The sequence below is a fragment of the Echeneis naucrates genome, chromosome 17 (genome assembly GCF_900963305.1).
Source record: "Echeneis naucrates chromosome 17, fEcheNa1.1, whole genome shotgun sequence".
Classification (NCBI taxonomy): Eukaryota; Metazoa; Chordata; class Actinopteri; order Carangiformes; family Echeneidae; genus Echeneis; species Echeneis naucrates.
Window position 1 is genome coordinate 14,205,888 of NC_042527.1, and position 23,490 is coordinate 14,229,377.

Here is a 23,490-nt window from a genome sequence, read left to right on the forward strand (position 1 = left end):
CCGGCCATCCAGACGGCATTACACTGACATGGCAGGCATATTTTCACTTTGCTCTCTGCTGAATGTCTTTCTTGCTTATCTCTTTGATACAAATAACGACTGAATGTTTTGGAACTCAGTAGAGCAAAAATACGAGATCCCACTGGGCTGTTGGCTGTTAAAATGCCTTTTAAGATCAACAAACAAAAGGAGAATGCTGTTTTTTCAAGATGTTCATGGTAAAAGTAGATGGACAGGGACTTTTGGTTACCAAATCAGGGAAGTCAAATTACTAATTGGTAGCTAAATTCAAACACTGTAATTTATGATGGTGGGAAAGCATGGTTGGAAAGTAAGTCAGAGCTTGAGTGGAAGTTTAACTTTAAGGTTGCCCTCCCTCATTCCAAAAACCACTTCAAATTCACTGCATGAAGAAATCCATGCATGTGCACGCATGCACCCACACTCAAATAACCATATGCACAGGGCTTCTGCTCACATTGCATTTTTTCCCCCAATGAAACAGAATAAGGGGGGCGGCGGGGTGATTGTGCTTTGCTCCCCTCAGACTGAATGGTCATTTCTATCCAAAAAGACATGAGCAGTGAACTGAAAAACTTTACAAAACAAACTAGCAACACAATTTTGCCCTTGCAAGAGACAAAGGCACTGGTGTCCTCTGTTAGCATCACAAACGCTGAGGCTTTCTGCTTCCATAGGGATTCTGGGGCACAGTGAAGTGGGGATGCTCATATTTAAAGGATGAGGTAACGCAGAGCACATGGATTCAATTTGGGTTTTCTTTTTTCTCCAAAGTGGTTGTTCTGTATCTGCTCCAAGGATGGCAATAGTGAGCCTTCTTTCCTGTGAGACAATTTGTTCAGGGTTTGTTTGTGGGGAGTTAAAATAAAAATGCTTTTTAAGATTTTTTAGCTTTGTTCATATGATGCAGCACTTGTTAGCTTCAACAATCAACCCCATTGTTGTGATGACTTTTGAAGACACCTAATGTATTTGTATAGCTGTTTTCTAAAGCATTCCTCTGTGATAGTCTGGTTATGTGGACATCTCTCCACAGGGCATTTTTTTTGTTTGTTTGTTTGTTTGTGTTTTCATTCATTTTTAAAATGACTTTTTGTTGTAACTGTGTAATTTCCCTGTTCATTGACTGCATTAATGTTGTTTTATCACAGCAGTTGCTAAAGACCAGAACCTTTCAATGTGTTTGTTTTTTTTGCCAGTTGTAACTGCTAGATTTATTTATTAATTCATTAATTTATTTTTACAAAAGCTCCTACTAGGAAAAAATGTAATATAATAAAAATAATGATCTGAGGCAGATTATTACATGTGGAAATAATATAAGTGTAAATGATGAGGGGTTATCTCAGGAAAGGAGACAATGGCCTTATCTGAAATCATCTGAGAGCATTTTGTCCTTCACTCGGTTTCCTGCACTTAAAAACTTAGACGGGTGTCCTCGCTCATGTCCCGACACGTCCAAACCAAACTGTTTAAAAACTGCTCTGCCCCACACAATGCTTTGTGAAAGGCCCTACGGTTCGGGATTCGCCCTTCTCTGCTCCCTGAAGTGAGACATCGGGAGCAGCACAAGGCTCTCTGTAAATAGAGGTCAGAAATACACAAATGTAGTAATGTAAAGGGATTTTTTTTGGCATTTAAACTTTGAACATACATATTAGAGAGAAAATAGAAACACATTTATTATGACAGTGGTGACTTTGCAGTGTCATTCCTTCGTATTAGCATCACCTGGAGCGTAAAGGGAAACCACTATACAACAAACGATCATGGAGTAATGACGACCTACTGTTTGGTGGATTAACACCTTAATAGACATGGGGAGGGGGGGTGTCTCCTTATTGTCTGGAGACGGGAAGTCTACGCTCCCTTGTTAGAGATGCTATCTTCTCGGTGGTGGGCTCCAGATGGTGACAAAGCCATGATCCAAAACAGGAAGGTGGCTTTTGTTATAATCGTTGTTATGACATTTTACTGTGTATCCTAACACGGTGGGAAACAGGCACAGCTTGTGGAGTTGTCATTTGTGTTTTGACTTCTCAGGGTCTCTATTGTTCTTTATTGGTGCACTTCCCCACTGCCCCTTCTCAAAGCATTATGATCCAGTTAAAATCTCTAAATGTCACTGGAAAAGCAAACAAGTTGAATCAGGCCTGTTAATAGGTGCCTTTTCAAATGGATTAGCTAAACCTCCTACCAAAATTGCACCTTGTTGAAACCTCATATTCAGATAGCCTGTTTCTCAATACCCCCTTTAACAGAGTGTGTTTTTATAAGTTGTATAAACAGAATTAGACCGAAGCAATTTAGTCAGGGAGATGAAGAAATCTTATTGGGCTGGTTATTTCTTTGAATATGCTTTAGGTCTGCCGATAATGATTTATCTCTATTGTTAATTGGTCTGCAGAATATCTTTTTGTTTCATTGATAAAATGTCAGAAATAATTTTTCAAAGCCAAATAATATCCAAGCTTGTCTGAAGGACAGCTAAAAGCTGCAATTATTCTATTGATTACCCTGGAAACCATCCAATATTCACATTGTACAAACTGAAATTGGCTTCTTTTTTTTTAAGACTCATTAATTAATATTTGTTGCAGATTAGACTCGACTGACTACCATTTGATATGCTTAGCTGTTTTATTTACAATTAAAACAACAACAACAGATAAAGTGCAAGTAAAAACCTGATTATACAAAGAGAAAATCAGTGACTGATTTCAGTGATGACAAACCTACATTTCATTTCATTGATGAACTTGTTTGTGTGTGTGAAAACACTTGTCTTGGAAATGACAGTGAACGTCCTGTTACAAAAATCAATTTCTTATTAGCAGAAGACCTGAGCAGGCTGTAAGGAAACGCATCTGCTTTGCAATATCTATTTGACAGCTGAACAGTCCATCATAAAACTTAGGGAAGACTATAAGTTTTAGCTGTAAAGTTGCTTTGCCATCATTCAGTGGGAAATACTGTTAATGCCATCCTGCTGTCTGTGGCTGGGGTTGAAATGGGACACAAACACATAGATTACATTTTATTGCTGCTCAGACTCATTTCTTTTTTGTCCTTTTCCCCTTAGACTCATTCGTTAACAGCCAGGAATGGACATTGAGTCGGTCAGTGCCAGAGCTGAAAGTGGTGAGTAACTCTTTTCCCTCCCAGCCGATGCCATTTGATCCTCAGAGGTTTCGTCTAACTAATTGATTTGAATGTCAGTGGGAAAGCATGTTCTGTACCTGTAACACTGGCATTTTACATGAGAGTGAACAGTCGAAAAATTGGCTGAACTTTTCACCGGCTCATAGTGGGTGATTTTTAATGAGATGCGTTGGCATGGAGATTGCAAGGGTGGCTTGCAGCAGGACGCAAGATGAGTGACAGTTTTGGGCCAGACTCGTGACACGTCCTGGGTCTGATCCCACACCGCCACTGGAGCACGCACGCAGCCGGAGCCGAAGGCACTACAACAACATCCTCACATGGTTTAATGTCTTCCTCTCATTTAAAAAAAAAATAAAATAAAATTACCTTGAAAAACTGCACTCCAGCTTCCTGCCAGTAATATTTCCATGTTAGGTAATTTATTGTTGTGGCACATTGTGAATTAAAAACCTTCAATGAACCAAACAGTGGGAGAGTCACAGGGAGCTCAAAAACATTATTTTTTCCTTCAAGTACTTAAAGTGTGTCTGTTTCTTTTGAGATTTCTAAGGTGTTAATTGGCATCTTCCACACAGGGGTTTGTTAAAAACCTCTGAAAGGACTGAATTATTCCTTTCACAGCTCTCCAGCAACAAGGTCAAGCTGTAAAGAAGTTGGTGGTTTGAGAAGCTGATAGCAGCGTCAGTTCCTCCTTTTTCATGCTGCAGCTGTAACGATCACAAACTGAGGTCGAAACATATCCTTATGAAGATCATTAGCAGATGCCTCTGAAACATCCACCACCGCTATTGTACTTTGTTGACGGCAGCTTAACTGTGGTCAGGCCTTATTTTACCGCCGCCCTTTGATAATCTAGCCCACACATTTTAATATTCCCAGACCACAGCCGAACATCTGCAAATAAGTAAACGTTGTTTTGTTTTTTTTTTTTAACTGGGATAGCGCTGACACAGCAACTTAATTTCACGAAACCTATATCCACCAGGTTTACAGAGCTGAGCAGTTAAACCAGCGGGAACACTGGGGCCGTGGTGCATTCAATGTCGATATTTGTTGACTCATAGCTTTCACCTCACAGAGCCTGCAGCTTTTTCTAACTTCAATCTTATTCATGGTTCATTCTGCTGGGTTACCTCATGATGTAAATGTATATGTACATACTTAAATTATAGAGGATAGGCTAAGAAAGGCCTTCAACATATCTTTTCTCTTTTGCCTCAAACTTCCCTATAATTAGAACCATACCTGACTTTAACACCCACTAATGATCTAAAGAAGAGGAGGGCAATGGTGGGTAGAGGAGGAGGTGGAGAGGGAGGAGATGAGGCATGTTGCAGCCTTTGTTCTTCCCAGACATGCTGGCATCATCAGCCCACCCTCCATCATTCATCGCTCTCAAGGCATCGTAGTTAGACCTGGTCTAGACACCAGGGACAGGAAGTAGGGAAAAGATTGTAACCAAAACCAAAGGAAGTCAAAGGACTTCGCCCATAATGTTTCAACCTTATGCAGCCTGCACGCAAAGACCAAATGTCTATTTTTTTTTTTTTTGGTGTTGTTCCTCTAATATACTTTCCCTTGCTGCCAGCCATTTTCTAAGGATCGCTTATGTTTTTTTTTTATTTAGATTTTTTCGAACCTCCAGGCAGCAGTTAGTTCGTGAGAAAGCTGCATTGCTGTCCCCAAATACTGCATTTTGAGGCAGAAATACATGATTTGGTTATAATGATATATCCTGGAAAATGTACAGTTATGTACAATAATATTGCATGTATTTATATATGTTTGCTTTATCCATGGAATTGTTCTTTTTGTACAGTTACGGTTACACACTCCACCTTCCTACACCTGTAAGTAACGTGTCAGCCTATGATTTATCAGTCAGGCTTTATTTGGAAATTCTTGGTGGTGCTTTCAAGTTACCTTGGGCAACTAAGCTATGACATTTATCAGCAGCATTTTGAAAGAAAGACGTTCGCAATTCTTCAGCTTCTTTTCATTCCACAACAAAATGGTTAAAATTGCTGATCAGGTGCTTTTAAATTCAATTTCAATTGAAGTTTTTGACAATTGCAGGAGAATTCTTTTGGAGCCATCACTATGATCAATCTGAAAGGTTCTCTCCTGGCCTTGAAAAGTGCAGATTGACCCAAAGACATTTTTTTGTGTGTATTTCTGAAGCCTTAAGATGCATTTTCTGGCATTTTCTGGCATTACTCTGAAAGTTTCAGAAACACCTTCAACACCTTTTGTTGAAAGGTCACCATTATGTTTGGCAGGTTTTTTTTGTTGTTGTTGTTGTTATTGTTGTTTTTCTGTATATACATCTTGAGGTTTGTACCTGTCAGTAATAATCACAGTATTTTGCTCTTGAACATGCAGGGCATTGTGGGAAATTTGTCCAGTGGGAAGTCTGCCCTGGTGCACCGGTACTTGACAGGCACATATGTGCAGGAAGAATCTCCTGAAGGTAAGACTTAAAACATGTCAGAAAACTCAGACCAATGCAGTATGTGCACTGTGGTTCCTGTAGCTTAATGTCACAGTACTGATTCATCCCACAGCTTGTTATGTAAAAGAAATTGTCAGTGGTGTGTGAAAACCTTTCATTTTTATAGTGTCAGTCTCTTGCAAATGAAGAGTGACTTTGTTAATAGGTTGGTGTTACTCTTCAAAAGCATCAAATTGTAATTATGCAGAAGCTTCCTGGCTGCTGAAGAAGTTTTCTTTTGTTTTGCACAAGACGGATAGCTGTATTAGAGTGGCTGCATTAGGGTACTTACAGGTAGTACGTTTGTTTATTTATTTATTTATTATTATTGATTTATTTGATTTTCCTCGGCTAAATCTTGGGAGATAACACGAAAGGTTAGAATTTTCAGTCAATTTGAGATTGAAATGTTAAACTTTCCTTCCTTAATGTCCTGAGCCAGCCATCCATTTTCAGGAGGTCCCAGCTCTGGGAAAGAACCCCCTTCCAGTTTAATTTACTCTGTAAAATGTAAAAACTGATGTACTCTGGTTTATTAGTAGGATCATAATGAAAATGCCCCCTTTTGGCCTAAAAGGCAAGTCGTCCACTCAGAAATCCACAAAGATGTTGGCAAACTCAGAGTTAACTGATGATCTTAGAGGGGTTTGCAGTGTTTCATTTTAGTGTAATTATAGTGAGGATGAGACATGAAGCACATAATTAGTTTTTGGCATTTTGTTGCACCAAGGGAGAAAAATCCTCATAGCTTAATTAGTCCTTGAGAAATCAATGGTGGAAATGCTGGAAAACCAGAATGAGTGTTGTTGCTGCAATCAGGGATTGCAGACTGAGTCAGCTCAGAAATGTGCCTGTGCCCCCTAACATTGCTGCCGATTGTTTGTGTCTCGCGGTTAGCAGCTCCACGGACACGAAATGTGTTCTCTGCACTGGCTTTGCTCCAGATTGGGTATTTACATTGCAGAGACATTGCCCAGCAGAGAAAGGTTGAGCTGCGGCTGTTTCTTCAGTGTTTTGTTCCTGGGCTTTTGCTATGATATCTGAAAAAAGGTACTGGGCTGTGTTGCCATGGCAACACCGGATGGAGCTCCGTTGGATTGTGGCTCTGTGTCAAGGTCTAAGCCTCCTTGTAAGCAGAGTATGCTTGCTGCGTGTTAACCATGCCTACAAACTTACTGTCTATCCGAAGGCTTTTTGTAGGGTTGTTAGCCGCCTCCTTGCATGCGAGGTTGAACAAAACGTTTAAAAAAATCATACTTCCTGTCAAAGAAAGAGAAGAGATACTTTGGTTGCAGATACTGTTATGTTGTTTGTTTTGTTTTTTGTTTGTTTGTTTGTTTGTTTGTTTTGTTTTTGCATCTTTCCATAATGAACTCTGGCCTGCGAACTTGCACTTAAACTCTATATTCTGATAAATCTTTTGGTTTTCTGCATCCCTCTGATCCACTCTCTCTCACTGTGCAGTGATATAGTTTCATATCATATAATCCTTAGTCTTTTGTCAGAATCTCCAAAGCTCAGAATTCAGTAAAAGGAAAAAAAAAAAATGCCGGCTTGTGCTACATTAATCTCTGTTCCTCTCTCTGTTACACAACCAGCATCCACCAGGGCTGGAAGAGTCCATTATTTGCTATTCAAACTAAAGTGGACTTAACAGGGTGGAAGTGGGACTCAAGTGGATATGTATTGCTGTCTGAGACAGGAATACTTTCAGCCTTTTAATAACTGCAGGGCTCCACTACTGTATTGTCCCTGCAGCTCTTTGGTGATGGGAGAGGTGTCTTTCTTAATGTGCTGGCTGAGCAGTGTGATCTTTGACACTTTACTATCTAATCATGTGAAGATTAGCTAATATGCTGCTTATGAAATACCTGGAAAGGTGCAGTTCTGTTATTTATCTTATACATCCACAGTCTTCTGTGCACTTTTTTAGTATTTCATGATCATTCTTAAGGCCTTGAGTTTATGTATTATCCAATTTTGCCAAATGGCTTTCAGCATATTTTTGAATTCATAAGGCATGGTTTTCACTCTCAGGAACATTTTACCCTTACAGCTCTCTCATTTGAATCTTTTTAATCTCCAAAGGATCTCAAACCACTCAAATCATATGCAGAATCTAATTTATTGCGTTGTTCTCTCATTGGTTTCCTCTTTATCTGCAGCCAGCTTTGCCACTGGCAATGAATATGAATTGGTATTTGAAAAGGAAAGAAAAAAAAAAAGGGGGGGTGAGAAACTCAAGGCTGCACCTAAATGTTGGCTCCTCTCAGTGAAGTACCTGTGGACATGGCATGACCTTAGGCACCGCAGTTGAGGATACAGATGAATTTAAATTTGCTTTTTATGATCTGATCCCATTTTCCCTCATTTCCTTCACTCTCTTAACATTACCGTGTTAAACTTGCTTCATTTGTCTCATCATTTCACAGCAAACTGCAATAGGTTATGTTGCTGAGGATGTGAAAATCTTTGAACACACTCGGGAGCTTGCGGTGAAGCGATGGGGGCCAAGTACACAGCCTGATAATGACGTGAAAGTTGGTTCTTTCCAGGACGTGCGGCAGTGCACTGACGATGGCACTGAACTGGTTCCCTCAGCAGTTGTGCATTAGATAGACTAAATGGCAATTTCTCAACCACATAATTGGCTCCAGAGAGACCAGGTTTCCTGTTGGCATGCCATTCTGACAGTAACACACCCGAGGAGGTCTAAATTGAGAAGCTGCACTTAAACCTGTACACATTCCAACAAACTTTGATGAGCCATGTAAGGCTGTGTTTATAAATTGGAAATTTGTTTTATTTGGTGTTTGGTTTTATGATTAATGAGGGTGAAATATGTCTCGAGTTGAAAAAATGCTTTGTGGGTAGTTATTATTATATCAAGTATGACACTTTTTTCTTCCCAGCACAGCGTCAAGTCGATATACAGTACCAGCCTTCGGACACACTTTCCCATTCAAATGAACAGGTGTATCCAAACACTTGACTGGTACTGTATACTCAGAACGACCTTGGAATAAACTCTTAAAATAATCTTCCTCAGGTGGACGGTTCAAGAAAGAAATTGTTGTGGACGGACAGAGCTACCTCCTTCTGATCAGAGATGAAGGAGGCCCTCCAGAATTGCAGGTAAGGGAGTTGTTCCTGTATGAAAATATGTCTTTCCTCCATAATTGCAAGATAAGTCCAACAGAGGCAGTCTGAAAAAATGTCCTTCAGCCGGGAACTGTTCAGAGAAAACCCATTACTTCACTGCAAGTCTGTGACTGGAGCAGTGTGACAGCTCTTTATGGTTGTTCCACAAAAAGCACTTAAGGGGCAGCAACAGATCAATGAGTAAGCCGAGCCAAAATCATTTCTGTGGTCAAAGAGACAATGCAGCACCTAATTGTCCTATTAGTATATAAAATATGAAGAGTAATGGAGCCAGTGGTTCGTTCAGTGGGGCTTTTACAACGTTTTCAAAAGAGAATGAAGGGCTTCTCAATAATCCAGCCTTGTATAATGACAGAGCATCATACTCTTGCGATCAGGGTCTCTCGTCCTGCTTACAGATCTAGCAGGTCATAAATGAACTTAGCTTTGGGTGTGTTTTGAATTTGTTCATACTTACCTAGTTTAGGCTTATGGAAGCTAAAGAGAGAATGAGAAGGATTTACTCTAACAATCTCTTTTGCATGATTACACAGTATCTGGATTATTCTGTTTCCAAGTCACTATAGAAAAATAGTGCTGAATAATCTGCGCCATGATTTCAGAGGATAATGCTGTGTTTTTATGCCACACATTAGTCGAGAAGATAGCATGAAATGTGAAATGGTAGTATCTCAAAAAGCTGCTAAAGTCAATATTTTCATATTAACAATTGACAAAATGACCATGTTATTTGGACATTGGTACCATACTGGAAAAACCCAGACAAGTATCATGTTTGAAGTCCTTTGGTTTGTTGTTTCACTCGTTCTCTCCAGTGTTGTTTACAGACAGAGCAGGCTGCTGTTTTGAGCAAATAAGCTGATGAAATCACTGCAACATGAACGGCAAACAAGACAAAGTTAGCATCTCTCCATTGAAAATAATGAGGCATTTAGAATCATAAGAGCGATATATTTTCTTTAGATTAGCAGTTAAATGGATTTTGTGAATACTGCTCAGACACAGAACAAATCAATTTTAGTAACTGTTTGCTATATCAATCTTACAAAGATAAAATGTTTCACTGGTGTGTTGAGAGATTGTTCGTGAGTCTAGGGTAACGTCGCTTAAAGCTGTTTGAAGCTTTATCTAAATAGATTTGATTAGGATTTCATCAGCAGATTCATGAAAATGATTACAAACCCCATCACTAAAAAACAGAATAAGACTTGCTTTAGGTTTCACTCATTAGCTTGAATGTTGCTTGTCATGTCATGATTCTATGAGCAGTTCACAGATACCTGGTCTGGGAAAAAAAAAACAAAACACGAAACAAGCAAAAAAACAACAACAACAAAACAACACACACACACACACAAACACCGACTTAGACTTGCATTGTGGGCAGTGAGGGAATAGAAATGAGTTTGGCTGAGTTGTCAGCTGTCTGTATAATTAGTGGCATAATTAAAGGCCTCCATTATGTTCCCACTCACAGGACGCTGAACAGAGTTGTGGCTTGGAGGCTTGATTTCCCATTCATCCCTTATGGGGGTACCAAGCGACATGTGAAAGCTGAATGAAGAAGAGGGCAATGCTGCAGAATATTTATCACTTCATTGTCACTCTTAGTACTACGCTGGCTTTTGCTTCGCTTCTGCCTTATACAGTGGATTGATGATTAGGGCTGAATTCCTGCACTGAGGAGAAACCTCTCTGCCGTTTGATCATAAAGTAGGCAGAGATTATGAATGTACATGACGCAGCAAATACAAAGACTCCAAGATTATGGTAGCAAGTGGTATACAGCAGACAGCTTGAGTAGTGGTGTTTAATCATTCACTGTCATTCCCTGTTGCACTGGTACATTAATTCAGCAGTGCATGTTAGCTGCTGCTGCACTGCCCCCTTCTGTCAGCGTGCAAACCTCCATCCGATGAAAGCCTGGAACACATGGCAACAACAATACTCATTTCACTGACACATTAATACAGTAACTGGCATCAATGCCCTCCAGACATTTTCTAATAAATAAGAATAATGTCATTAATTCATTCTCTAAAATTTCCTGAAATCTCAACTGGCTACTAACAGACATCAAATATGGCGTCCAGACCGCATTTCTAAGTGGCGCTGTGGCTCTGATACAAACTGTTCATTTGTGTTGAATGTTTTTGTGGTATATAATGGAGAAGTGCTTATCACACAGCTACTCCCCCTGCTCTGTCCTCAGTTTGCTGCCTGGGTGGATGCAGTGGTTTTTGTCTTTAGCCTGGAGGATGAGATCAGCTTCCAGACAGTCTACAATTACTTTCTGCGCCTCTCCAGCTACAGGAACACAGCTGAGGTCCCCATGGTCCTCGTTGGAACACAAGGTTGTCTGCTCTTCATCTGATTGTATTTATGCTGTGTCAAGATATCGTTCCCTCCGTAACGGGGCAGTGCACTTTTAACGCAGGAAGAGCCGTATTTTCTTTGCACATTAAAATAAGTCTGGCATAGGCAACATACTTCTTCGAAACAATTTTTGTCAAAAGATCTACATTAATAATGAGTTTATCCAGGTAACTGCCATCTTTGAAGCCAAACTCAAATGTTTAGTTGCCTTTTTCTGTGTGCAGTGGACCTCCATACGGCACCGAAACCAACATGTGCACTGAGCATGAGCATTGTTTATCCTCTTATGTCTTATTTAAATTAATTAATTAAATTTTTTTGAAGCACAGAAATGTGTATGACAGCTTAAAAAGTCCCTCAGTGACTTCAGTATTTCCTCTAGGTTTTGTAATTTAAAGTACTCCTTGTTGTTTTCAGTTGGTTTTTAGAAAATGAATGTGCTTCTTTTTTAATTTTGAGAATGTGACCCAAGATTTACATATCTAGTCTGGACAAAAGCTTTGGGCTGAGACCCACAGCTGGTGTGGGCCAGTCTTGGGGTACAGCTCTCAATAATATATTTTTTTCCCTCAAACTTTTCTTTCAGATGCAATCAGCGCCGCCAACCCCAGAGTGATTGATGACTCGCGGGCCAGAAAGTTGTCAAATGACCTGAAGCGCTGCACATACTATGAGACCTGCTCCACCTATGGGCTGAATGTGGAGAGAGTCTTCCAGGATGGTGAGAGAGGGAGATTCAATCAGGTGGAAGCAAAAAGGATTTAGGTTACAGCAGACCGCTGTCGTTTAGCGCATCAGCCATATTTAATAAGTTAGCTGCTTTGTTCTTTTTCTCCCTTCAATGTTCCCCTTATCAGCTTATTCTAAGGCTTCACTTACTGAATAACCAAAGGCTTTCGAGAGATCAAACTTGTTCTAGGCCAACCACTCTACAGCTGATCACAGAGATTAGAAAAACCGGAGGGCTTCCTTACAATTTACTGAAAAAATACAGGAAACAAGGTTTTCAGCGAATTGCGTTTTGTACAAATGATGTCATCACGTAATACAAGTTGTTTACTGCTTCCACCAATTTCAAGAAATTAGGTCTTGCTTAGGTGCATAAAAAATCAATTATACCTCCTCAGCAAAGATCAGCTCAACTGAATAATGGTGAAGCTTGAATTTCTTTGTTATCCTCTGTGTTACTCTGTGAAACACAACTAGAGCTGCTATTACAATCCACTAATTATGACTCTTCTTTTCGCCCCAGGCTAATTGTGAATTACTTCAAGCTGTTTGAGTTATTGCTTGCAGCACGCACAAATGCCTGTGCATGCTTTATTTTGCATAGATACTCATACCCTTATGCTGTGTGTTCAGCGGCCTTGATTGGCAGCGAGGAAACATGAACAGGCTTCCTTCAATTAGTGATGCAGCAGATTTACATAAATTTGATTACAACTGCCAAACAATAAGTTGCTACAATAAATAATTAAGGAAGGTGAAAGAATTTCACATAGACACAGATCTCAGCTCTATATTCAATTGTGTTTAAATGTAGTGAAAGATTTTCATTTATTTATTTATTTATTTATTTATTTATTTTTCCAGTGTTTTAAAAGTGTCTGGAAACTCGAGAGTTCCCCTGAATCCATAATTAAAGTCACGAAACTGTCATTTGGAAACTCAGCTGCTTCAACTCTGGCACATTATCCCCTAAGGCTGCAGCTCCTTTCAAAGGCTGTCACCCCTTCTTAAACATCTGAATATGTAATGCAACTTTCACTTTGCATTCCTTTGACTGTCGATGCACAGGCACATTGTCTTCCCTCCCAGTCCTAATTGCTTCCTGAAGCCCAAATTTGAAATAATTAGAAGAGATGAAGGAATGGTGGCTGTCTGGCGAGGTGGCGCCGTATCATGTGCCTTCTTTCTGTATTCGCCATGCTGCAGCAGCCAGCCAGGCGTTATGGTCCCAGCTGTCAGCACAACTTCAAATCATCCTTCTTTCCCTCAGTGCTAATTCACATCACGCAACCGCGAACATCACCTCCCTCCCCCTCACTCCACCCAGTCCCTCACTCGAGTGTGCCATGAATTAAATGACGAGTTGCACCAACTGCATGGCAAATCAGCTTCTTCAGATGGAGACAATAGCCTCATTTGGCCAACATCGCACTGCAAAACTCAGTGAATGACGGGAAAAAAATTGCAAGTATCATTTCGTGTGATTACTGCACTTGAAAATTGAGGTACCTTTTTTCCCAGGAGATGTATCTATAAGCCACTTAAAAGAATGTTGCATATTACCTGACTGGAAAGCAAATGGCCTGAGGTGGTTGAGATAATGTGCTCGTATGCCTCTCTGACTGGAATTAGCTTTGCTAACATTATTAAACCTTAATGCCAGTGCTCTGTTTACGAAAACAGAAAATAGTTTTCACTTTTCACTGATTTTTAGCACACTATAAACACATTACTGGCACTGTATTCCTGTAAAGCTGCAGTGTAGCAGCCTGTCGCCATTACTAAGTGTGCCGTTGCCATGCTTGCAGTATTTTATCTGTGTATCTGTTAAAAAAAGCAAATGAAAAACCTTGAGTGATACTACAATGGCATGTAAGATAAACAGTCTTCACAGACTGGAGGATGATTACCATTTTCTCCTTTTTCCAGATAAGATTTTGCCCTCTGATTATTTACCCATAAGAACCTAACACTGATAGGTCCCTGTTGATATTAATGTACACTTATTATACTGAAATTTGTGATAACAAATGAAAAGTAACAAGAATAATTTTTAATTAATAATTTATTTAGTAAATGACGCACATTCATAAGTAAACAAAAATGAATCAATTTGGAATAAATGTGGTCTGTTTTTGTTTTTTTTTTATAATAGGAAGGTCTCTCTACCATACAATATTTCCCCATTTGGTATGTTAATAATATGTCCTGGAGACCGTGGCAAGAATTTTGTTTCTCATTTATTGAAGGTTAGGCTTTTTATGCCCTCCTCTGTGTGGATACTGAAAATTGCTGAATGTAAAGGTTTAGAAATGCCACAAGTTCTTATCTTCTCTATTTTTGAAAAAATATAAGTTGCCTAGTGTCACCCATGTGAGCGCTGAGCACCATAACCAAGCATCCCCAGAATCAGTGGGATCCTTTTGGTTTCTATATTCTCGACATTTGATTACCGAAAATCAAGGCTCTGATGAATGAATGAATAATCTGCTGCTGTCTTTGCCACTCAACAGTTGCCCAGAAGGTTGTGGCCATGAGGAAAAAGCAGCAGCTCTCAATTGGTCCATGCAAATCTCTCCCTAACTCTCCCAGCCATTCATCAGTCCCTGCTGCATCCATCCCTTCTGTTCATCTTAACCAGGTAAGATAAATGTTTTCATGAGCAGCAGCACATAAATCTGAAGTCTAAATAATTCATGTTGTTGTGTTAAATCACCAACACGTTCAGCTTATATAACTGTTCTTATAATCGTGTCCATCAAAGGGCTGGAGGATAAGGACTTTGATTCTTGCCTCCTGCTCCTTCATTTCATCATTTCTGATTTACACTCTCTTGTTCTCTTTCGTCCTCCCTCTCTTCTTCTGGCATTTTCCCTTCTTCCTGTCGTTTCCTCTTAATCTCTCTCTCTCCCTAGGCAGCCAATGGTGGGGGTGCATTCAGTGACTACTCCTCCTCTGTTCCCTCCACCCCCAGCATAAGTCAGCGGGAGATGCGTATTGAGACCATCGCTGCCTCCAACACACCCACGCCCATCCGGAAGCAGTCAAAGCGCCGCTCCAACATTTTCACAGTAAGTATGCGACAGCTGATGCAAAGCAACACCCACTCACACTACTAGGAGGCATGTGGCCAAGCACACTTTGTCCACCAGAGGGAGACAGGTAGCTCAAAATGCATCCAAGCCACCCCTCCCGCCTCCGATGCAGGCGAACAAAGTGTCTTGTTCACACAGCACAATGGGCAAAGGAGAAAAAGACTAAATAGAAATTAAATTAGCTCCCTAAAATGCCCCCCCCCCCCCCAAAAAAAAAAAGAAAACAAACAAAAAAAAAAACAACCTTAAAAGCAACTATCAAAGATAAACACTGTGGAAAAAAAACGTCAACACTTTTCATGTCTCATGCCTTTTTCTTTTCCAATTGGATGTAGTAAGTGCACATGGATTAAGTTTCTCATCTCACCCATAACAAACTGGGCCCTCTGCGCTGTCTAAATCTTTGACCTCCCTCCCCCCACCCCTCTTATTTTTTTTACTAGATCCTTTCTTTGCAGTGACTTCCCTTTTGGGGAGAGATGGCACCAACATACTGCCACTGCCATTCCCCCTTCCCCTGCCTGGCCAAGCCAGCCCTATGGCCTATTTACACGCTGCTAAACGCATGCCAGCACCCTCGAACAACCCTACTCCACTTCAGACTAGCCCACTAACCATCTCGCTGAGTCTAAATTATTCCCCAACCCTCCAATTCTTATTTTGGCCCGTAACCGCTATCGACTACCGACATTAGACCCACTACCACACCGGTATCCCACCCCTGTCTGCCTGCTCTTTACCCCATGTCCTGTCATATTTTCCCTTTGCTCTAACCAAAAGCCTATGTGTGCACTAACCACTCTAATTTCCTTAGCTACCCCAAGCTTGTCTTTTACTTGTAGCCTCTGCCCTCTTCTTCTACCCAGCCTGCACCCCTCTTTCCTCCTCTCTCTACTCTCCTGAACCAGCCTCCTTCTATGCTTTTCCTACTCTCATGTAACCAGAACTCGGCCTCTTCAAGTTCAGGGAGGTCTGTAGGAATCCCTCCATATACGGTCTTGTTGTTCCTCAGTTTCATTAAATCATGATATAGAGGGCTTTTTTGTACCTCAAAAAAAAAAAAAAAAAAAAAATCTAAATGAATTTTGAAAACCCAATTTATTGAATGGCTTACTCAGGTACCCCAAAGGATGTTCCCCATTGCCATGTTTTGTTGTTTTATTCAGAACTTTGTGAGCTTTGTAAGACAGAGATCAGGCTACTTGAGATTTCTTCTTCCCTAACTCCCTGATAAATAAGCCTCCGCACTACCTTTAAAGTGTCCCTTCTCTTTGACCTGTCGTGCTCCCTTTCACTTTCCCCTTATTTCCTGTTGCCCTTTGACCCCATCTCCTATCTCCTGTCTTCTCTCCCCATCTCTTTCTAACTAACTCCTTCTCTAACTTCCCTATCTATTCCCCCCCTCCTCTATGTCTCCTATCACCTTCACCCTGTTACCCTAGCTGCTGTGGGAGCCGCAGGCTTTGTGGCCTCCGAGCAGTACAGGCTGTGTGCTAGCTCCCCTTGTTGTCTCCCTTCCCCCCCTGCTAGGTAGTGACTAACCATGTCCACCAGAGAAATGAACCTCTCCCCGTCCGCATCATGGAGATGCCGAAGCACGCCACCTACCCTGTGTGGGTGCCGGAGTGGCAAGCCGAGCGGGAGTTTCAGCTCATGACCTTCTGAGGAGCAGCGAGCCGAGGGTGGGAGGAGGGAGGGAGAGGGAGGAAAGGAGGAGGAGGAAGCTGAGGAGGAGGAGGGGACGGAAAGTTAACGGGGCGATGTCGCCATTTCTTCAGTGACATTTGAAGAGCGCGATGGGCTAAGGAGAGGAAGACTTACAATGCCAACCTTTTTGCCATTTTACTAAACAAGACAAAGAGAAAATTTCATCAACACGGCAGTGTCAAAGATGTCCCTTTCCTAGCTCTGTCCGTTTCAAAAATAAATTAAATGATGTGTTACGAAAAAAAAAAAAAAATTAAATAAAACCAAGTTCTCCAAAAGTTCAACTAGTCACTGATTAGGATGCAGTTAGGATGCAGTTCTCTATTCATGTTTTTCAGCCACACTTAGTGGAGGAGTTTCCTTTTTTTTTTTTTTATTTTTTTTTTTAGTTCGATTTAGGAATTTGAAGAGAGCAATGAAAGAAAATATGCCTTAATGTCATCAGGAGATGAGCTGTGTCGGATCAATAACACATTTACTTTAATCATTACATATAAATTATTTTATTTTGATCTTTCGGAGGAGAAAATTGCTATAAGGACTTTTTCCAGTCCAGTTGTAATCAGATAAAAAAGTGGCACTGGCACTGGGACTCTTAAAATGAAGAAAACATGCAGTTTATATATGTTTTATGTTAACATGAGTTAACGGTCAGTTAACAGATGTTTTACTTTTTAGATTGAGATTTCTGGCCCATATTTAATCTGATTCCAAAAGCACTGTAGTTTATAAGATAGGCCCCTTGAAAAAAGCGAATCATTAAAACAAGTTGTTTTTTTTGTTTTTTTTGTAAGTAGTTAAAACCTAAAGCTTTCCTGCAGAAAATCTGATCACTCTGTCTTTTCACCAACCTCACAAATCAATTTCACCAACCACAATCATTTCAAGTCAGCTTTCACCATAACGGCTTTGGCCATGAGGTGTCAGCACAGTACACATTATTCTTTCCGAGTGCTTCCATGGTCTGAAACTCTCAACTGTCTGTTTTTTATTCTGTCTGCGGTTTCCTGACCTCTTCAGGCTGTCTGTCCCTTTTCATGTTGAAAAGCACATCGTTTTGGAGTTTAGAAAAATATTCCAACATCTTTTTATACCTAATCCCATCTGATTGCATCCCTGCATTTTCATCCAGTCCATTTATTAATGTCTGCCATTCAGTATTTCCCATTTCATGTTTTTTAGTCCCATGACTTGTTACTGGATCTCCACGTATGAAACAACAACAACAAAAATAAATAACCATTTGACACTGTTTTTCAATATTTGCAGATATGTGCTTCTGTTTCCAACCTTTCTTCAACAAAAAGGGCTTTCCAACTCCTTCCGAATTAGAAGAGCATGATGGTTAGAAAAAAAGAGTCCCCCTGCTTTGCCAATCCTGATAGAGGAGAGTATTGATTGAGGACTTAAAGCTTGTCACTGTTTTACCCTTGGTGCCCTGTGGCATTGAGGATAATTCCTAGAACTTGAAATATGCGGAAACCATAGGACTTTGCGTCTAATACAGGCTTAATTCAAGTCCATTTCAGTATCTGAGTGCACTCAAAGTAGATTGTTGAATATGAAATAGTGAGACAGACTGTAGGGACTCTTCTGGAAATTCCCCGTCCACCTCTGCTCCCCCCCCCTGCTCCCCCCCACACTCTCATTCAGATATCTCATACAAAATCACGCTGTACAGTCAAGTCACTCTTGGAACTGTTATCCAGCCACCCAAAGGACACAACCTTTCCTTACATGACATCACACTGCCTTTTGCCATAAATGAGGACTCAAGGACTAGAGCCAAGTTGTTTTTTTTGTTCTTCCTTTTAGATTTTCCGACGTTAATTTGGTCTGTTTTTCTTTTTATTTGATTCCTTCTTATTTTCCAGGGAGTATTGAAGTCTTGAATGGTAGAATGTGATATACATGTGTTATAATAGAGGTATTTTAGATTAGAATAATTTGGGGTAATTTTATGAAGGCCTTCATAAAAATTCAGGGTAGTGTGTCAGGGTTTTAAGGTATTACAGAGACATACTGAAAGTTGTTCACAAATGAAACTGGGTTGCACCGACTTGTATGAATGTAGTTAAACTTAACATTGATTTCCTTTTATTTATTTTAAGTTATTTATTTTTGCACATTCAATATTTTTTTCTTTATTCATTTATTTATTTTAATTTTTCTCAGTTTAGGTTTGGTACAGAGATTATGAACTCTTACATAATCGCTTTTTTATCATGAACGGATTGACGAAAATATAGACTGCTGTATATCTTGTATTGTATTTTATTTACAATGGTACTCTATAAAAAATACATACATATAAGGAATATATGAAATAATGCCTTTATTGTCCATCCTATATTTTGTGGGAACTGCAATGTTTGGCTCAATCTGTTGAATATTTTGAAGTGAATTTGTGACTTGCTTTGTATGGTGTCTGTATAGAAGCTAAACAAGTCATCATTAAAAACAAACAAAAAAATAAAATGTTTGAAAAAAATATAAACACCAGAGTTGGTTTACTTGAACTCAGAGTCTACCTCTTCTCCATTGGTGACTGGACATTTCTCATGTTCTGAGTGAGACCATACATACTCATGTCTGTCCTTGCCTGTACCTCATTCCAATATTTGTGTTGGGGTGGGAAAGTTATTGTTACCTGATTTATTTCCATGGAACGTTATATTGACTGTCTAACATTTTTCCTACCACAGAGAACTGAAATTTGAAATGTTCTTGGAGGTGTTGTGTTTTTATTTCCCTCTTAAATTGCTTTGAAGTGTAAAATAATTTTGTGTCCCACCAGGTTTTTCAGGTCAAAGGTCAGAGGAGCCTACTTCTAATGATGTCTTCTTCTGAAAAATAACCATTTTCCCTTTTCTCCTGTTAACCTGTTATGAACTTTAACTCATGTATGGTGCTATGAAAGCCCTTATCAGTGGAGCAATGCTAAAGATACAGCTGAAGCTACACTGGGTATAGCAGCAGTTGGTCTGCAGGTCCACTAAGGGCCCGCTCTGGGTCTCAAACAGAGGGAAGGATCACCCCCAAAGGGTTTCAGGGCTGAGTCATGACTCAATGTGTGGTCGTCCTTGGTCTCCTCTGTGTTGAGATGTGTCTAGTGTGGTCTTGGTTTGGTCTTATTTTATTTTATTTTTATTTTTTTCTTTGAACTTGCACGTTGATGTTACTGCTGTTTGTTCCGCTGGTCTGCTTTTCTTTTAATTTCAAGCTTCTTTTTGAGACTTTTATTTTGCAACGTTGAGTTTTTCCACAAATACCGCAAATGCTCAAAACAGAAATCCTGCACCTCCCACCTCTGACCCCCAGTCTCTCTCTCTCTGCTTCACATACATACGTACACACTCACGCTCACCCCAACATCCACATGGACACCCATAAACTCACCCCAAACCCAACGACTCCCACTGTGCCGCGGGTTGCTGACTGATTTTCTTGTTTTCTTGCAGTCACGGAAAGCCAGCGAACAAGCAAAGAGCGTTGACAGTAAAACAGACAGCATAGGCAGTGGAAGGGCCATACCCATCAAACAGGTAAGCAGTTTTGCTCATCTTTCCTTCCTACAGTTCCCACAGGTAAGTGTGCTCCCTTTCCATGTCAGTATCTTTTCTGTTGGAAGCTGATACGTTGAGCTTTGAGGATGTTCTCACTGTGGATAGGCCACAGAGGTGACCAGTGTGATTTGGACAAAGCCGTGTGCGGCTGGAACCACAAGATGGCGACATGATACAACCTAACACAGTCCATCAGCTCTGGCAGAGTACTGTACAGCTGGAGAGACATGAAATCAGGGAGGTCATAATTAGCACAGAAATGTCTGGAAATTACGCTGATATCAAACTAAAAATATACAGCTGTGACATTTTAAAGGGACAATCACTTCATTTTTAATATTATAAATTCTCTTGTGCAATTGAAGAGTAATCTTACAGATAATGATAATAATAGTTTAGAGTGTATCTCGTATCATAAAAGAAAATACAATCCTATTTTAATCATCTTTATGTACATCACCAATCTAATTATACTTAACAGCTTGGTTAGCATATAAATTTTATAGATTGGGGTTAGTTATTATTGTGGGATATTAATAGTTACTGATTTGGGATAGAGTATTCTGTGTCTTTGATCAGCTTTGATAATAAACCTTTACCCCGATCATGCATTGTACCTTTTGAGTGTTGAAGCATTTGGTCCAAGTGGAAATGTTAGTATAGCTGATTGTGTTTGTGTTGTATTTTCACATAGATGTGGATTCATGCATGTACATATGATCATCGTAGAAAATCATTAAATAGATGAGAATTTCAGTAGATCGTTAGTTTGACAATTAGTTTTTGAAAGGCGATTTCAGATGCTGTTACTTAGTGCTAAATTAAATAATTGCAATCATTTCTGTTTTGAAATAGTTCCAATTTTTACCCATCTGAGAGAATTCCTGCTTCTGTCCTTTCATTTCATAATAATTTACTCTATTATTTTCCTTGTTTCTTTTTTATATTCATGCATCGCTTGAGAAGTAGGGAACACTGAATTACATGTCTTAGTAAAGCTCATTTCCAAAGGTCCGAGTGTAACTGAAGGAGAGGTAATTGACACATTGATTAGTAATCACTCATGATTATATGAGGGCTTTTGAAAATGGGTCAGCATCCTTATATTATCCTCTTTACCTGCAAATGATAGAAGATGATGTGCTTTTTTTATTCTTTAAGAAGAATTGTTGAGCCAGACCTTCTCAATCCTTCCCGAAAAAAATTGCCAAGGCTTTGGTCCAGCTGAAATAATGGCACGGGGACACTTCCAAGCCCCCTCACTCAATCAGTAAATAAGTCTTTGGGGAAAAAACAATTAACTAGAGACAGTGTCATCTGTCTGTGAATAATAATAGATGTTCATGTAGCAGACACGATCCTTCATGTTAACATAATGGAAACTTTTCACATCTCTGTGTTAATAGTTATGAAGACAAAAGTTTACTTTGCTATAAAGAGCCTCAAAAACAATGTGGACTTTTAGGTGGCCATTTGATAAATCCAGTACTTCTGTTTGATCTCAGTACAGATCCTGGATTTAATGCAGATTAGTGTAATTCCCTGCAGAATCTGGCTAATTGGCAGGTGAGCCGCCAGTTTACTGTCACAGATTAAAAATAATCTCGTTCTGCGCTCTGACACACATTACAGCAGTCCAGGGCCAGTTACCACCAGCATCATGGCAACTTTTGACAAGATGAACTGCCTTCCACTTCATCTCCAAAGTACTTTTATTTATTTATTTATTTATTTATTTATTTGGGAGCTGTGGGGGTGTCTGGTTACAGATGTGTTCAGGGGAAGGGGGGGGGGGTCACCAGTGTCACTGGTGTCACTAGCTGATCACCAGGGCACTCAAATGCACAATCAAGGAGATCAAAGTGTCAATGTGATCTTAATTACCACCACCACCCCCTCCTCCTCACCCCACCAGGCCAAATTACACCAAAATAGCCCAGCCGCTCCCCCATCCCCCTCCCATCTATAAAAATAGTGGGTGAGGATAATAGTGAACTCACTTTGAGGAGCTAGTGGGTCCTCGGGAGGGAGTGCATTCCTGCTCCTCCCCCCCACACCCCTCCCCCTAACACACACACACACACACACTCCCCCCCCCTTCCCTTGATCTTTTACAAAGGGTCGACCTATCAGTCAGCCACAGTGGCAGGATGCAGCTTTTCTCCTGGTTGGCTGACAAAAGAAGGGAAAGACACGATCTCCTCTGTGCAGATATGACAATTGTGTGGATACAGAGAGCATGTCTGGCCACCGGCCTGTTTCCTTACATCACACAGGCTGAACACACTCATCTTTTTGTGTCTGTGTGAGTGAGTGTATGTGTTAAAGAGATGCACAGGACTCACCCCTTGTTACCCATTGATATGAAACTCACATAAAAACCCACAGTGCCCATACCAATATGCGAAACTAAATATATCAATTATAACAAATAATTTCAAATCATTTTTCCAATTACTCAAGGTGACAAAAAAACACCACAGATATTTTAGGCTACTGTTCAAATAGAGCAGAAAACAATTGTCTTTGCATCTTTATTGATTGGTTTCACAGCTCTGATAAATTTGTGAAACTCCACACTGACTGCGTGTATAGATTTATGGATGCTTCAGTAAGACCACAAAATGAGGAACGTTCTGTGTATGCTTGTAAAGCGTGCATTATGAAGTCGCCAGAGGCCCTGTGACTGCATCATTTAGTCTGTATGATTAGAGAGCCATTTAAAAAGTGTTTACAGTTCTTTTATTGATGAAATTGGAAAGAGTCTAGGCAGTAAGCAACTTATTGATCAATGGACACAATGTTTCTTCCCGGAAAATCATCAAAAGTGTCAATAGTTACAAAATAGGTGACTAAGGCTTCCCATTATTAATGTTGTTTGTTTCTTTATTTGAAATGCTTGTCTCTTTAGTAATTAAACATAATATGGAGAATTATATATGGATGACTTATTTCATTTGTTGAATATATTTGATTTTTTTTTCTCACAGAACTTTTTTTTTTTTTTTTGGCATTGCATTGAATTGCCATTTGGGATTAATTGTTCAGTAATTCAATAGAAAGTAAAAGGCTTACTGTGCATCAGTGACACACAGATAATGCTAATGCTGACCTGTTTTTGGATGATTTTAGTTTTGATCTGTAAAAATTACTTTTTCTTTTGTGGGACAAGATAACA

The 23,490-nt window shown here is 39.9% G+C and overlaps 1 protein-coding gene across 5 annotated transcripts in view; it reads left to right on the forward strand.

Moving 5' to 3' along the window:
- The window catches only part of agap3 (ArfGAP with GTPase domain, ankyrin repeat and PH domain 3), a 103,765-nt gene that overhangs the window by 44,427 nt on the left and 35,848 nt on the right, over positions 1-23,490 (forward strand). For all 5 annotated transcript variants that reach the window (XM_029525767.1, XM_029525765.1, XM_029525764.1 and 2 more), the window contains exons 2-9: positions 3,104-3,162; positions 5,569-5,656; positions 8,727-8,812; positions 11,052-11,193; positions 11,802-11,936; positions 14,458-14,585; positions 14,860-15,015; positions 20,208-20,291. In XM_029525767.1, the coding sequence (XP_029381627.1) occupies positions 3,104-3,162; positions 5,569-5,656; positions 8,727-8,812; positions 11,052-11,193; positions 11,802-11,936; positions 14,458-14,585; positions 14,860-15,015; positions 20,208-20,291 (878 nt within the window). The remainder of the gene's footprint in view (positions 1-3,103; positions 3,163-5,568; positions 5,657-8,726; positions 8,813-11,051; positions 11,194-11,801; positions 11,937-14,457; positions 14,586-14,859; positions 15,016-20,207; positions 20,292-23,490) is intronic.